A 15,681-nucleotide genomic window follows, 5' to 3' on the forward strand; every position below is an offset into this window, starting at 1 on the left:
GCTTCATCATCCCAGCCCTTCGTTACCGAACTTACTCTCCTTCTGAGTATTCCGCAAGCCACACAAAGCCAACCGCACACCGGAAAGTGCCCGACAAGTCGACCACACAGGGAAAAGATTGTTCGTCGCGTAACAATACTGGGAGCCTCCGGAATTGCATTTCCTCGCTTCCACCGCAGTTCATTGCGTTCCATCCTGACTGCCAATCCCAGCACCCGTGCACCGTCCTTCAACTGCTCCGGGTTCTTGCACTCCAACCCGAACTGCGCGAGGTGTTCTCTCACACGGGTCGCGGGCACCACGTCTTCATTGACAAAAATGTCATCAATGTAAGCAGATGCTGCGCGGCTTATAACTTCTTCCTGAGATAGTACTTCGCTGACAATTGCTCTCATTATCAAGGGAGCCACATTCAAACCAAACCCCAGACGGGTCAGACAGTATTTTTTCCCATCGATTTCCACCAATTGTGTTGACATTTACGTTTGTTTTTCTCCAAGACCGGCACCGGTCTGCATGTAAAATTGTCCTGGAGCATCCTGTATCAATAAGCGCCAAACATCGCGTCCCGTCAACATGGATGCTTATCACCGGGAGCGTCGTGTTCACATCTTGGTTGGGAAGGAGACTGGCGCTTATGCGTCCTCCCCTTGCTCGTTTCCCGAGCAGTTCCGAGCCCAGTGTCCACTCTCACCGCAACGGTAACACCGTGTTCCACGTTTTCGACAGTCCCTTGCAAGGTGGCCTTTAACATTGCATTTGAAACAGGTAAAATTAACAGGATTATTCTGGGCCCTGTTGTTTGGTGAGCGTGTGGCCGCAACCACATCCTGATTTTGTTCGCCAGTCGTCGTCAAAATTCTCGCTCTCGACATTAGCTCCCCCATGGTCAGGGCTTTGATGTTCGGCACCTGTTGAAGAGCAATTGAGATGGTGTCAGGGAATCCAGTGACAAAAATTAATTTTGTGAGTCTCTCTGAGCTTTCTCCTGTGAATCCGGCCAATCCAACCAACTGCCTGATTTTGTTGGCGTACACATCCACACGTTCACCAGCCCATCTAACCATAGTTATTTTTCTATATGCTGCAAACGCGTCATCAGTAAATGCCTCCTTTAATCGAGCCTCAATCTGGTCTATTTTCTTTTGATCGTCCTCCTCCATTTCCATGTAGAGGGCCAGTGCATCGCCTTCCAGGTATAAAGGTAGCAGACTCGCTACGTCATCCACCTGCTGACGTTGTGCGACAAGTCTCACTTTTTTCAGCCACGCTACAACGTCTCCCTCGCCAGAGAACGGCTTGATAATATCACTGCTTATCCGCACCTTCGCCATATTCGGGCCGAAATAGCTTGAAACAAAAATGTAGTAGGCAAAAAAAAAAAATAAATAAATGTTCTGTCAGCAACAGTACAACTTCAAAATAGTCAATATCGCCCACCTCCAGAAGAGAGGGAATTCCTGTCCGTGATAACCGTGGTAAAAGAAGACACACTCCAATCGCCAGAAATACCCACACACACAGTTTGCAGGACATTGCCGACTCGTCTCTAGCCTCCTGCTTTTATAGTGGCCGGGAATTATCCATTTGCATAATCACATGAGACAGAAACGTGATTTTCCGAGAGTTGCATGGGGTAAATGCTAATAAAACCCCCCGGACGCCATCTTGGAATTCTCTTTTTCCCCCCAACTGGTGACACAACAGACATACCCGAGGTAAGCTCTTTTTTCCCTCATTTTAGTTATTGCTGCTTCTGCTACATATATATATATATATATATATATATATATATATATATATATATATATATATATATATATATATATATATATATGTATGTATGTATCCCATCTGTATATAATTGGCGTTGTTGGGCGGAGAATTTAGTTACATACTATTTAAGATACTTCAAATATCCTAAGTTGTTTTTACGATTTTTCTTGAAAGTGGAGGACATGTTGGATCTCCATCTATGAAAATATAATGGGGGAAACAACTCTCATAGCTTAAAGAGGAAATAATTCTCATAGCTTAAATAAAGCTTATCCTTTTTATAAACGCAACTGATGTCGATAATAATAATAATAATAATAATAATAATAATAATAATAATAATAATAATAATAAATCAATTAAATTAAATCTAGATTAAATAAAAATAAAAATAAATCAACTTTACACAATATTCTTAAACAGAACAATTAAAACAATTATATTACTAAGAGCGATAATAATAACATAGAGCTAATTATCAAAAAGATTTGCTTTAATGTAATAGGTAAAAAAGTAACGTCTTCAATGTACATTTCCTGCTGGAATAATAATGTTGAAAAGTCCGTTTTCAGTATGAAAATTAATTTGTAGATATTAATCAAATTGTGAACAAAAAAACAAACGACCGACAGAGAGTGATACGACTTTATTATAATAGATATATAATCTAAGTGATTAATTGTAGTCGGAAGCTTCTTATTCATAAGCGTATACAACAATGTAAAGGAGGGCGCCACTCTATTCGCAGGATTACATCACTTGCCTTTGATCTTCCCCTTATAATGCTGAGTGTTTAGCAAAGTGGTGTCATGTACCATTTTTAAGATCTTTGCTATTGTTGCATACTGGGGTCTTTTTAGGGGGATGAATATTATATATTATATAGTTGTGTTCATATTGGGGAGAGATTTATCGGGTATATATATAGAGAGAGACAGGTACATGTAATACGTGATGAAACGGGGACAGTAGAGAGATACATCTATACAGTTTACAGTCATATATCCTCTTAACACACGTTTTAGGAGGAGAAGTTATCAGTTCTTTTATCACAGGAGGGGACAGTCTTATGATAGCTGGAAGAGACACATATCTTAAGGATGGGGTTCATACACAAAGTTCATTATTACGATGAGTGGACACAAAGTTCATATAAATGATTCACAATACCTTTGTTTGTTGAGAATGACACAACACAAGACACAATTACAAAATGATGATGTTCCTTTATTTCTTCGACCAGTCAATGAAGACATTCCAGAAATTCAAAGTCACTACATGATTTCAACTTCTAACCCTTCGCTTCGAAAAGGAGGATTCGTCCGCCTCGACTCTCTCCTGTTCTGTTCTATTCTCCTCTTCTCTTTCTCAAAACTAGTAACTATATTGAGAACTGATATCTTAGCTATGACGTCATCGCATGGCCCAAAATGTGCAGATCGATTCCATGGCCTTGACATGCTTCACGCGTCTCGTTCCCCCATGTCCGAGCATGTGCTCGACTCACGTGGCCCTGAACTCATGTGCACTATTCCTCACATGTCTATCCCATTTTGCAGACCGAATTCTTCTTTTTTTTTACATGGAGGTCACCACTTATCAAGGCCCGGAGGCCACTCAGGGATAAGGATTATTGCGTGTACAGTAATCAATGAGATAGTATTGTAGTAATCATTAGTATTGGAGATTTTATAGAGTGTCTTACTTAAGGGGCGGTTTGTCAGGAATTTGTTCATGTTGGACTTGAAAACATCCAAGTTGTAATTAGGAGGGAAACAGGCAAACGGAAGAGAGTTCCACAGTCGTGCACGTGCACTTCTGAGAAAGAAGCTCTGCTCATGGAATCTACGTTTGGATTTTGGCACAGATAAAGAGTGTGGAAAATTATTGACAGTAGTTTCAGCCAGACGGGTGTTTCTCATGAAAGATTAGTGAGGGGGACGAGAGATTGAAGCTCAGACGAGCACTTGCCATGAAAATAACAATAAAACAAAGACAGGCTCGCAACGTCTCTTCTGTGGGAGAGAGGCTGCAGGGAAGAGAAAAGGGCATCCCTCACTAAGCTACGAAGTCTATTTTGTACTCTGTCAAGGCAGGATAGGCTGTTTTTTGCAGCTCCTGCCCAGATGTGGCAACAGTACTCCATCCTTGGACGTACTTGGCTTTTATAAAAATAGAGAATTGCATCAGGAGTGAGATATCTTCTGGAGCGGAAGAAGGATCCTACCATTTTCCCAGCGTCCTTGGCAACAGACCTGATGTACGTGTTCCATTTCAGATCAGGAGTAAAGGTAAAACCCAGAAGCTTGTTAAAACACGAATCCTCCCCAAGACGAGAGCCATCCATTTCAATTGATGCCAGATGAGGATCAGAGCGTTGATGATGTAAAGATAGAAGCTTGGTTTTAGATGCATAAAAGTGACCAGCCACCTCTTTCCCCACTGTACCACGCGCTCAAGATCAGAGGAGAGAGAGAATTAGAGAGAACTTTGTCATTTACGGGCTTTGATGTGTTGCCATAGGTGGTTGTGTCATCGGCATAGATGTCAACGAATGATTTAAGTATGTGTTTTTGTGAGATTATTGATGTAGATCAGGAAGAGAGTTGGCCCAGGATGGACCCCTGAGGGACTCCAGCGTTAATACTGTGGGCCTTTGATTTCTGCCCATCAACCACTACTCTTATGAACCTATCAGAGAGAAATGATTTAATGATTGAGAAAACATTTCCAGTGATACCGTGGCTGGAAATCTTGTGAAGTAGGCCCTTATGCCATACCTTATCGAAGGCCTTCGATATGTCAAGAGCAATTGCCCTGGAAAGGAAACCTTTGTCAAGAGATTTACTAATCCTATGAGATATAACCGTTAGCACATTTGCTGTAGATGTTGTGGAGCGGAAACCATATTGCATGTCACTAAGAAGGTTGTTTATACTTCTTTATTTAATATGGATTCCAACAACTTACTCATGACACACAGGAGACTTATTGGACTGTACTGAGAGGGAGATGACCTATTTTCGGCCTAACTTATTTTTCCATATGTTTTTCATTTTCTATTGTTCCCTTCTATTTTAATTCTATTTTCATAAACAAAATTGTAAATTATAATTCAGTTTCAAAAGGAAAGACAAACAAAATCAACTTGAGTGTACGATTGTTTCGGAAATGATATTCATTTTATTAATTTATTCATTTATTTAGTGTTGACCTAGTTGTTGTTTTATAATTTTTTATTAAGTTCTTTATATATTAGATTTTTATATTGTATATTGTCCATGACCTAGGTTGGCAGTCTGTGGAACGGTCTCTACCATAATACTCTGTCAATTTTTGGTCTACAGACTTGATATATAGGGAATTCGAATCCATGAAAAAAATCAATTTTGCTTTTAGCCAGAAAAAGCTGATAAGGAATCAACTTGGTTGGTATAATTCGACGTAATGGGCACGCTATACGCATGCGCAAGTATACATTTATATGATTAACTGCGTTAATTTGTCAACTTTTGATATGCATGTTTTGTTAACGCGTATTTGCTTTATCGAACTTCTCATCACTTGAAATTGTTTCCACCATAGGCTGAAAAAGGCGCTATTTTACTCGCTACCAAAACATTTTGGTAGCGAGTAAAATAACGCCTTTTCTAGCTTATGGCCGAAACCATTTCAAGTGATGAGAATTTCGATGAAGCAAATACAAAGTCATAGAATCTTTGCTGTCTGAAATCATTTCGTGAATAAATCATTCACTTTGACGGCGTTTTTCTTCTGTGTCTGTTATCTGAAATAATTCATATATAAAAATGGAAATTGCTGGCATAGTTATATGAATTTGTGTGAATATTACTACTAAAATTAGCGAAGCACAATTTACTTTTCATTTTTTGAAAATTACATTTTTACCCCAAACAGTTTACACGATTTACATACAATGAATAACATTTTTCCCACCAGAAAAAAAAATTCCTAAGAAAAAATCGTCCAATTAGAGAAAAAATATTTCACATTAGCAGAAACTGTCCCTTGTTTCTTAACAAAAAGACAGCGAGTTTTACAGTCTAAAATTGCAAAATTTTAAATGTATATAATTGTGTAACTTCTAACTCATAACAAATATTTTTGTTTGACGTATTTTCTCTCTGGTAATGTGAAGGGTCATTTCACCACAAACTAAATTCATATGTTCTATTTCTTCTTTTTTTCTTTCTGTTTTAAACGTTGGCTGTATATTCAAAATAAACAATTTATTATCAGTATGTCGATTGATATATCTATTTTTTTTTCAATTTCTTCTGTTTATTTTTCTACACCGTAACGTTAATATTTTTTTCTTGCTGTGTTTTCAATTTTCATATTCAAAATCAACAATTCGTTATCTGTATGTCGATCGAGCTATCTGTTTTTTTCTCTTATTTCTTCTTAATTTAGCATATAAATCTATCTATACATAATTTTAATGCGTCTATTTTTCTTCTTTTTTTTCGTTGTGTCTATATTTTTTTTTCACCGTGGTTCATTTAATGGATCATACGTTGTTATTTTTCTTTAATGTTTTTTATCTTTTCATCTTTTATATCTAACGTACAATATTTATTTTTTTCTTTTTGTTGAGTCTATATAATATATTTTTATGGTAATCTCCAGGCTCGATTTTTTTCACCCACTGGCACTGGCACCAAAATTGAGAGTTTGTTGCGTTGTTATCTCTAATAAGGGGACCGTGTGTGTGATCATTTAATCAGAGTTAACATTGTGTGTGATCGTCTAGCTGTTCTTTCTATTAAATGATATGTTCATATGCCGTTGTGTGTGTGTGTAGTACAGGTATTTTTCAACATACCTTCTGCGCCTTGGATGTTGGTCTATCTGGAACCATCTCGTCTTGGAGGAGAGACCTTGTACCTGTTTTGGACGGAGATTCCATCATTCCAAGACAAGGCATTGGTTTTATAGTTTATTTTACTTTCCAGATGTCTCGCAGAGGATGCGAAATGAATCTCCGGCTTGCGTAGTTTCTTTTGGTCTCGTTTCTACAGACGTCAGCGTCCCCTCAGTGAAGGTGAGGAGACGTCTCTGATGGTGTCCGTCGCCTTCTAAGCCCAAACCAAATCTCCACGATTCAGCTAACCTGATCACGTGACTCACACGCAATCCGATCATCTCAATTTACACACCTCCCTCTCTCTCTCTCTCTCTCTCTCTCTCTCTCTTTCTTAACCCATTCTCTAACACAGATTGGAGGTCATCCTCTAGTGTTTCTGCCATTTCTTTAGATATGTGCTCATTTTTTTCCTGTCGTGTCTGTGGAGTGTGGTGTCATCAGCATATATACCCATCTCACAGACAATTTTGTCAGGGAGGTCATTTACGAATATTAGGAATAATAGAGGCCCAAGGATAGACCGCTGATGCACTCCCGCATTTATATCATATTGTATCATATGTACGGCCATCGAGGACAACCTGGATTTTTCTCTTATCTACGAAGGATTTAATTATGTTAAAGATTCTTCCAGTGATACTGTATGATCTGATTTTTCTGAGAAGACAGGGTATGGCATGAGCCATACCCTGTGAAAAGCCTTAGATATATTTAGAGCTACCGCTCTACCCCCTTGCTTTGTCAAGTGAATGGTATATACGCTCGGAGATTACAGTTAGAATGTCTGCTGTGGGACGGGCTTGCCTAAATCCATATTGTTGGTTGGTCAGAAGTTTAGCATCTGTAAGGTGATGGACTAGAGCTTGGTTAACTATGGACTCCAAAATTTTGGCAAAAAGTAGGAGGAGGCTAATGGGGTGGTAATTTACTGGGTCAGTTCTTTCGCCAGAATTCTTGAAAACTGGTACCACAGAAGCAGTTTTCCAGCAGGCATGAAAGCAAGATTCATTAAGGCATTTGTTTTAAAGTTTGGAGAGGATTGGAGCTACTTCGGCGGAGCACTTTTTTAATAGCACAACCGGGATGAGATCAGGTCCACATGCTTTTGCAGTGTCAAGATTTTTTATGATAGCATGCACCTGAGAAGGGGTGATTTTCAGATCGTCAAGTGTGGCGTCTGTCGGCAAAGGAAAGTCTGGGATAGGGTGGTAGCAGGGTCTAGTGTGGACTTGGAGGCAAACCGACTGGCAAGCATGTTAGCCTTCTCGGTTGCTGATCAAACAACTTCATGATTGTTGGATAGTGGGGGAATTGTTGATTGCCCATTATTTACTACACTGTTGTAGATTTTCCAGAAGTCACGGGTTCCTAATTTCTGAGCTTCGATGCGTTTTTGGGTGGTTTCAGTAAATTCTCTCTTAGCTGTCGCTCTGTCTGTCTGTTTGAGCAGGATTTATGTCGGTTAAATCTGTGGTACGCGTGCTGACTTTGCGCGATGGCAGCTGCACATCTGGAAGTAAACCATTGGGGAGAGTGGGGCTTGCTATAAAATTTCCGCGTGGGAACATGTGCTTCAATTGCTGTTTTGAACCATTCAGTCGTCTCATTTGCGCACTGTTCAGTAGGAAGTGAAAAGATATTTCGCCAATCTAATGAGATCCCTGATGGCTTCCCAGTCAGCCTTTTTATAATATCTCGTTGTTTTGAGTAATACCTCTTCCATTTTGGGTCTAGAGTTTAGGGTAATTTCAACTATTATCACTACATAATCAGCATTCCCAAGTGGGCTGTGGGCGTTCGTAACACAATCATCAGGAACTGTGGTCAGAAACAGATCTAAAAGTGATGCGTGTTGTTCTTGTTGGTCAGGGAAACGGCTTGGAAACGTAACCATCGTTGATAGGGAATGAGATATAGAGAAGCTATGTTTTGTGGTACCAGCTGCGTCTGTGTAATTAGAGAATCCAAGCTAGTTACTGAAGTCTCCAAATACATGAACTTGTGCACTAGTGTCGAGGGAAAGTGCTGTAGCTATGCTGTCAGAGACTTTGTTTATTAAGGTACAGTCCTGGATCGATGGAGAGCGGTAGAGAAAATAAAAGTAGCTAATGTTATGTTGCATGTTAAATCTAAAGCACATAAAGACTTGATCGTCCGATTCTAGTTTTCTTTCTCTAGTCAAGCGGAGGGTGTTTCGAATATGGACTCCAAATCTGTGCATATGTCTGTCAGTCATTACGGCAGAATGGGATATATCCGGGCATGTTAAAGTAGTTAGAGGGGATGGAGGAGTGTAGGTTAGTCTCGCTTAGTGCTAAGATATCCGGGGTGTTTGTTAGGAGAAATGCTTCAACATGATTTAAATTAGTTTTAAGTCCACGGATGCTCGTAAATGCAAGCCTCAAGGAAGGAGGCTATTTGATTTTCTTTGAGTTTTGTCCTGGTTTAAGCGTAATTTTAGATTGTACTGTCATTTTTTTTAAAGAGTTTCAGTTAGGTAAGGGGTGCTGAACAATTGTTTATGCAGAATACCGGGCATGCAACACAAGTAGAACATCAGCTGACCTTCCATCTAGTAGGACTGTGGCCTCAGGAAATCCCACCGGGGATGAGTGCAGGGTCCCTTTCCATGCGCGACATGCCACTACAAACATCCCAATTTTATTCAACTGTTGATGGAGCAGCCGCTCTAAGCGCTACTAAAGAGTTAGAACACCTGTACTACCAGTCGGGAACATCAGCCAGGAACTGTCAATCCTGTACCCTCAACCTATCAGACGATGGTCAACCCAATCTACTTGTACTGGCATTATGGTGTTCAAGCACTCCCAAGTGACTAGTTTAGAGGGGGAGGGAAGTGTAATGAGAGGGGGGAAACAGCCTTCATTGCCCTAGTCAGGAAACAAGATCGACCACTGAGTGTTTCTGTCGAATCCCTGTGCTTCGACCTCTATGCCTGGCTAATAGGCAAAGAAGGAGTATGAATTCCGGGCAATAGACAGTGCCTATCTACTCCTTAAGCAGTTTAGGTTTGCAGACCGGTAATTTGTTCGAGTTACCAGCTCTAGGAAGGCTGTCATCCAAGAATGGAGGGTCTTCCCTCCCCTTGGGTTTAGCTTAAGAGTTTTCCTTCTATTAGACGGATGACCTGGGAAATCTACGGGTCCATCAGCACCGAGAGGGTTTACCCCACGCCTGGGTCCTAATCCAGGTATTCTGAAACCCCGCGTGGGTAGTTAATGTTACTGGGTTAGTATGTAAATGTTATGTCTACTGAGAAATTAAACTCCTCAAAGTGATTAAGGGACATTGCTATTACATTGTTATTGGAGGAGGGGGTGAGTAAAAGTTCATGTAGTGGAAGCAACTATATTTGCAACAGGTTAGTTGGAAAGATTGGTTTAATATTTTTCCTTTAAATTTAGAATTTTTTAAAAAATTTTAATTTTTTTATTTTTTAATTTATATATTGGCTTCGCAATAGGATAATGCGTTACAGAATGACTTGATATTAAGCGTGTGTAATGTATGAGTGTTAGTAGCAGCTTAGGAGTAGAGTAGACTGTTAGTTTTTAGGAAAGGATTAACTTACAGAATACAGTAGAATTAATTTTTAGAATTCATAGCCAAGTAAAAGTTAGTTATAGAATTTTTTTCTTTTTTATTTATTTAACATGCAAATCAGACAATGGCAGTCGTCCTGGAGGAAATGAATATATTGGATATACGTAGCACCCAAGAGAGGGGTGTTTCTACCCTAATAAGATTACGTGGCGCGTCGGAATTCGCAGTTAACGACAGTCAATTAGGTCAGGCACAAGGCACTGTGTTTATTAATTTCTTAATTAATATTAGTTCATTAATTTAGGGAAGAGATACTGCAGTATAATAAAAATTTATGCCGTCTGTTGTTTCTTGATTTAGCTTTTATTAGTGTCCGTATGTCACAGCAGATATAAATTGTAACTTGTTCCGAAAATCATTACAATAGATACTATGGTTTACTACATCATCATCATCATCATCATCATCATCATCATCATCATCATCATCATCATCATCATCATTTAGTCGTGACAGTGTAGCGGATTGTTCTGACTCACGCCAGCTCACTCTAACCTACAGTAGGTCTTCATGTGTTCATTATAAATGTTCTCTCACTTGCTTAATGTAGGTTCTGTGCAGTTTCTTCACTGGGTCACACGTTATCACAGCCAGGGATGTTTTTCTTCGGCGCTGAAGCCAACAGAATCTAGCCCATTCTTGAAATTATATTTTCTCTGTTGATTGTGCGATGTTGCTGTTTCTGTGTAGTTCTAGGAGGTCCACTTTTGCATTCGTTTGAGCAGTTTATTGTGATCGCCTAAGGCGGACGTACCGGGAAAGACCAACGCGGCTTCCCAGGCATATTTTTGCAGGCCATAGTCTTTTTCCTTTAGGGTGCTGCGCTTCAATCCGACTTTCTAACTCTTGTATCACATCATCCTGCAGTGGGAAAGAGATAAATGCAATCCTTGTTTTGTCATGCACAAAAGAAAATCGACGTTGATTTCATCCTTAGTTCTCCAGCCATGTCCATTAATGTAGGTTCGTTCCTCCCTCCCTCTCTTCCTTTCTCTGTGATCAAAGCTGATATCCAAGGAAGCTGTTCGTAGTATTGCTCTTTCGCGTGGTATTTTCTAGAGAAGATGTTAAGAGCAGCTCTTAGCATTCTGTTATACACACAATTTTCTTCTCTAATCTTTTGCTGAAAATCCAATTGCTAATTCCATATGCAAAAACTGATGTAACAGTGGTTTCAACGAACTCACGTTTCATTTTGATAGGAAGAGTTAACTTGTGTTTACAAGCAAACGCAAAATGATTCCTTTAAAAAGTTATTTCTATTTTTGTATCTTTTACAGGAGTCAACCCGAAAAGAACAAACAACTTGGTATTGCCATTTTCTCCGCCGTTATCTCTATTTTCGGTGAGTAAATATTTGTCTTTTTTGACGACAAATATCAATTCAAAATGAAATTTGATTATGTGAAAGTCACATAAACATGTGTTATAACTAAGCGAATAAATGTGTTTCCTAGATAAATAGTCCATACTCCAAAAGCAGGGGAGCAATCAATACATCTGGAAAAGCAATTTGTCACCCTACCTGAACATGAAGTTTCTGAAAAACATGTTGCATGAATATATATATATATATATATATATATATATATATATATATATATATATATATATATATATATATATATATAAACCATATTTCATTTCCACAAAGTTTCAATATAACCTTTAACCTTCTTCCGATAAATCTTGCTGAATCGTTATGTTGCACTCAGCGGTTACACAGAATTTATAACTGAATCATTTTGTTTAAGCCACAGGAGTAGATTGTTCTCGTTTTGTCAGCCATCTTTAACAAAACGCGCCTTAAGGAGGTCGAAGGTTATATCGACCGAAACGCCCTACAACATCTAAGATGAGAGCAGTAATCCAAATAATCCAAATAAATGTCATTTTCTCTTGAGAAATATTTTATTTGTATCGATTTTTCTTTATCATAATCCAATAATAATCTTTCTTTATCATAATCCAGGCCCCAAGGGGGAAGTCAACCCATAATCGGAGCGGGGGGGGGGGGAGAGGAATACATGGAATTACTTATGAGGGTGTATATTTCTGGTAAGAATATCTTCGAAAATTTCCAACTTTAGATCAAGTGAACATAGGCATAGATTATTATTCAACAGATTAAAATTGTTTGCAACGTGATTTACCTAAAATAAAGGGAGAAATAGAATTTATTCATTTTTTTTTTGCATGCTTGACAACTTGCTGCGATCATCGCTCATCTATTGTTCTAACTTCTCTGGAAACTGCCGATTATTCAGTTTTCCCCATTTGATCAAATTTAAGTTCAAGGAGATCGCGAATGCTATTTTTATGTTTATATATTTCATCTGTAATATTCCTCTGCATTTTATTTACAGCAAGAATATGTCATGTGTCGCCTTCGATGCACTCGATTTCAGTACAAACTAATCAGTCTACTTTGCATCATAAATTGCTTCGATCTGTGATAAATCAATAGGGTTTCAACCGCATTAGCAAAAGTATTCTACGTAATGACCAGAAATAGGAATTTTGTCCTGTAAAATCGATAGCTGACGTGCTGACTGATATCGCATTTGTTGACACAACTGTCTAATGCAGCATCTTGAAGAACATCGGTGATTAAGAATTTCCTTAGTCTTTAACTTCTAATCAGGAACAGATGGTGCAACGAAGAAAACGTTACTTGTTATTTATTATTTATCAAGCTTTTGTTTTGATCCTTATTTTGTCTCAGCCGAAATGAATGGCTTTCTCTCTGAGGAGACCCTTTGCTTTGATAAGCTCCTATGATTGATCTTCATTCTAGATTTAAAATAAAAAACATATCCAATCTGTTGGCTAGATTGCTAAAAAAAAATGGCCTGACCATCTTATCGCTCTTGAAAGTCCCTCTACTTGTATAAGAGTAAGATGGAGTACTGCTGTCACACCTGATAAGGCGTTGCTCAGGGCACGATGACAGAATACAAACTAAACTTCGCAATCTAGTGGGAAATTAACTATTTTGTTCTCTACAATCCATTTTCTCACAGAAGCGACGTTGTTACACTTCCGCTACTCTATTGTTATTTCCGTGGAAGATGTCTGACTGAGCATTAATATTTGGTTCCTCTATGTACAATATTCCTTTCTGTAAAAATAACTTTCTTTTCATAAACAGAGTTTATTTCCAAGAACTTTCCACGTGTTGCTGTGGGACTACTTTCTATCACAGGGAAGAAATCTCACAGATATTAAAAAGAAAAGAAGGCATGTTTCTTCTTAGATATTTCTGGAGAGAAAAGAAACGAATTCAATCATATGTCATCCTGCATTTATGATTTTGATAATTAATTATGAAAACACTTTCATTTGTTCTCTTTTTTGTTATTTATTATCTAATTTATTTATTTATTCCATCATTTAATAATTAAAACGTAAAATCGATTCCGTGTATGAATTGAAGATCTCAACTGCAAATATTCCCGTCTCTTCCACGTAACTTTTCGCGCCATTTAAAATGAAAGTTAATTCATTTCGATTTCCTATCAATTTCGCTAAATGTGTAATTGCTTTAATTTCGTTTTCCAAATAATTAATATGAAGTAATAAAAAAAAAAATCAATAAAACTTTGAAGACACCAATTATTTCCTTATGGTGTGTTTTTTGTGGTGTGGTGTGATTCACGTGTTTTTGGTGGTGTGGTGTGATTCACGTGTTTTTGGTGGTGTGGTGTGATTCACGTGTCTCGAGTTCGAATTCAGTTAGAGTCTTTTGATTTCACTTTTCGTTTTACCATTTCCTAATTGGATGATACTCGTAGTTACACATGTACATATACACACACGCGCGTTCGCACGAACACACGCGCACACAGAGAAACATACACGCATGCACTCAAACACATACATACAACACACACATACGCACACACGCACGGTTACACATATTTTTGAACGGAAATTGTGATACTCGTATTCACAAATACACACGCCATAACGCAATATTCGCATATATATGCACTGTCATAGACATACACTCATTCTCGCACGCACTTACGCGTACACACATATTATTACACATAAATATACACACATGTACTTGTACACATTTGTGTGTGTGTGTGGGGATATGTTAATTCATATAAACCGTGTAAAAGAACCATCTTTTCTTGATGGACGATAACAACTTGAGATACGATTAAAGTGTAGTATCTTTTTGATACACTTCCTGCCACAGGTTGAGTCCGAACCTATCAGTAAGAGATACGTCCTCGACAATTAACTGGATTCAATAGCTTTGTTGCTGTCTAGCTGAGAGGTATAACTGTTCAGTTATAGGAGGTAAACCCTCCCATGCATTATCTTCTCTCTGAGGAACTGTTACTTTATTGGTAACCGCCTTAAGTGCCTCCACTGGGTAATACTTATATGACTGCTCAAGCATTTTCGTAGGTCAGAATACACGTCATCTAGTGCGCTGTCTTGTCAAAACCCCATCTGCCCTTTGCAGAGGAGGTAAGTAAGCATACCCGTTATCTTTTCTGTTCTCGTTCAGTAAATGATAATCCTTCTAGACTGAGACAATTTAAATTTTTGTTCTAATCCAACTCTTTTATTTTCAAAGTTCCGTTTGACTTTAGTTACACAGAGGAAGAAAAGAGAGTTAATTGCAATGGTTGTAGCTATCTGAGTTTTGTCATGAATATTTTACAGCTCAGTCGAGCACTCACGATGAAAAGAAAAATAGAATAAAGAATAACTAGCCTGCTCTCTGGCTGTAGGAAAGAGAGAAGATTGTTTTATATTCTGTCGAGGAACAGAAAAGTGCTCCGAGGACCAACTCTACAAGCAAACTATTTTAACGAAAAATTTAAACTTAAAACAAATTATTTATAGAGCTGTTTTTTTTTTTTACAAGAATAGAAAACATTCTTTGTGTAAATAATTTTATTTTTTTAGTCACAACTTATCAATATTATGAGAGTATGAACGAAAGTTTGATTACATGATGAATGCATTTAAAAAAAGTTTCTATTTTTTAAATTATTGTTGTCATTGTTTATTCATTTATCTATTGAAACCAAAATTAACAAGGATGTTTTGATTCCTTTCAGCGTTTCTTCCTGGTCCAATCGTCTTTGGTTATTTGATCGATTCAACTTGTTACCTATGGGATTGGACTTGTGGCGTGAGGGGACATTGCAAACTTTATCAGCTCAAAAATCTGCACGGCCTTCTATTTCGTGCGATGCTGGTCAGCCGAATCGGTGCCATTTGCTTCTCTTGTGCCACTTTCATTTGCATCCTTCGAAAACGAATAAACACCGTCTATCGACCTTTGAACCCCGAAGAGAACAGCAGCGAACTCTAGCGGCCAGATCACGCATTATTTATTATGTTTGGATTTTTGTTTTTTTGCT

The 15,681-nt window shown here is 38.3% G+C and overlaps 1 protein-coding gene across 1 annotated transcript in view; it reads left to right on the forward strand.

Annotated features, from left to right (window-relative positions):
* LOC145243536 (solute carrier organic anion transporter family member 2A1-like) overlaps positions 1 to 15,681 on the forward strand; it is a 54,079-nt gene that overhangs the window by 38,191 nt on the left and 207 nt on the right. The window contains exons 8-9 of the mRNA XM_080106509.1: positions 11,569 to 11,633; positions 15,376 to 15,681. The exon at positions 15,376 to 15,681 is cut by the window's right edge and continues 207 nt beyond it. Coding sequence (XP_079962635.1) covers positions 11,569 to 11,633; positions 15,376 to 15,632 — 322 coding nt within the window. The 3' untranslated portion in view covers positions 15,633 to 15,681. The remainder of the gene's footprint in view (positions 1 to 11,568; positions 11,634 to 15,375) is intronic.

Source organism: Euprymna scolopes, chromosome 22 (genome assembly GCF_053919585.1).
Source record: "Euprymna scolopes isolate OS-2025 chromosome 22, ASM5391958v1, whole genome shotgun sequence".
Lineage (NCBI taxonomy): Eukaryota > Metazoa > Mollusca > Cephalopoda > Sepiida > Sepiolidae > Euprymna > Euprymna scolopes.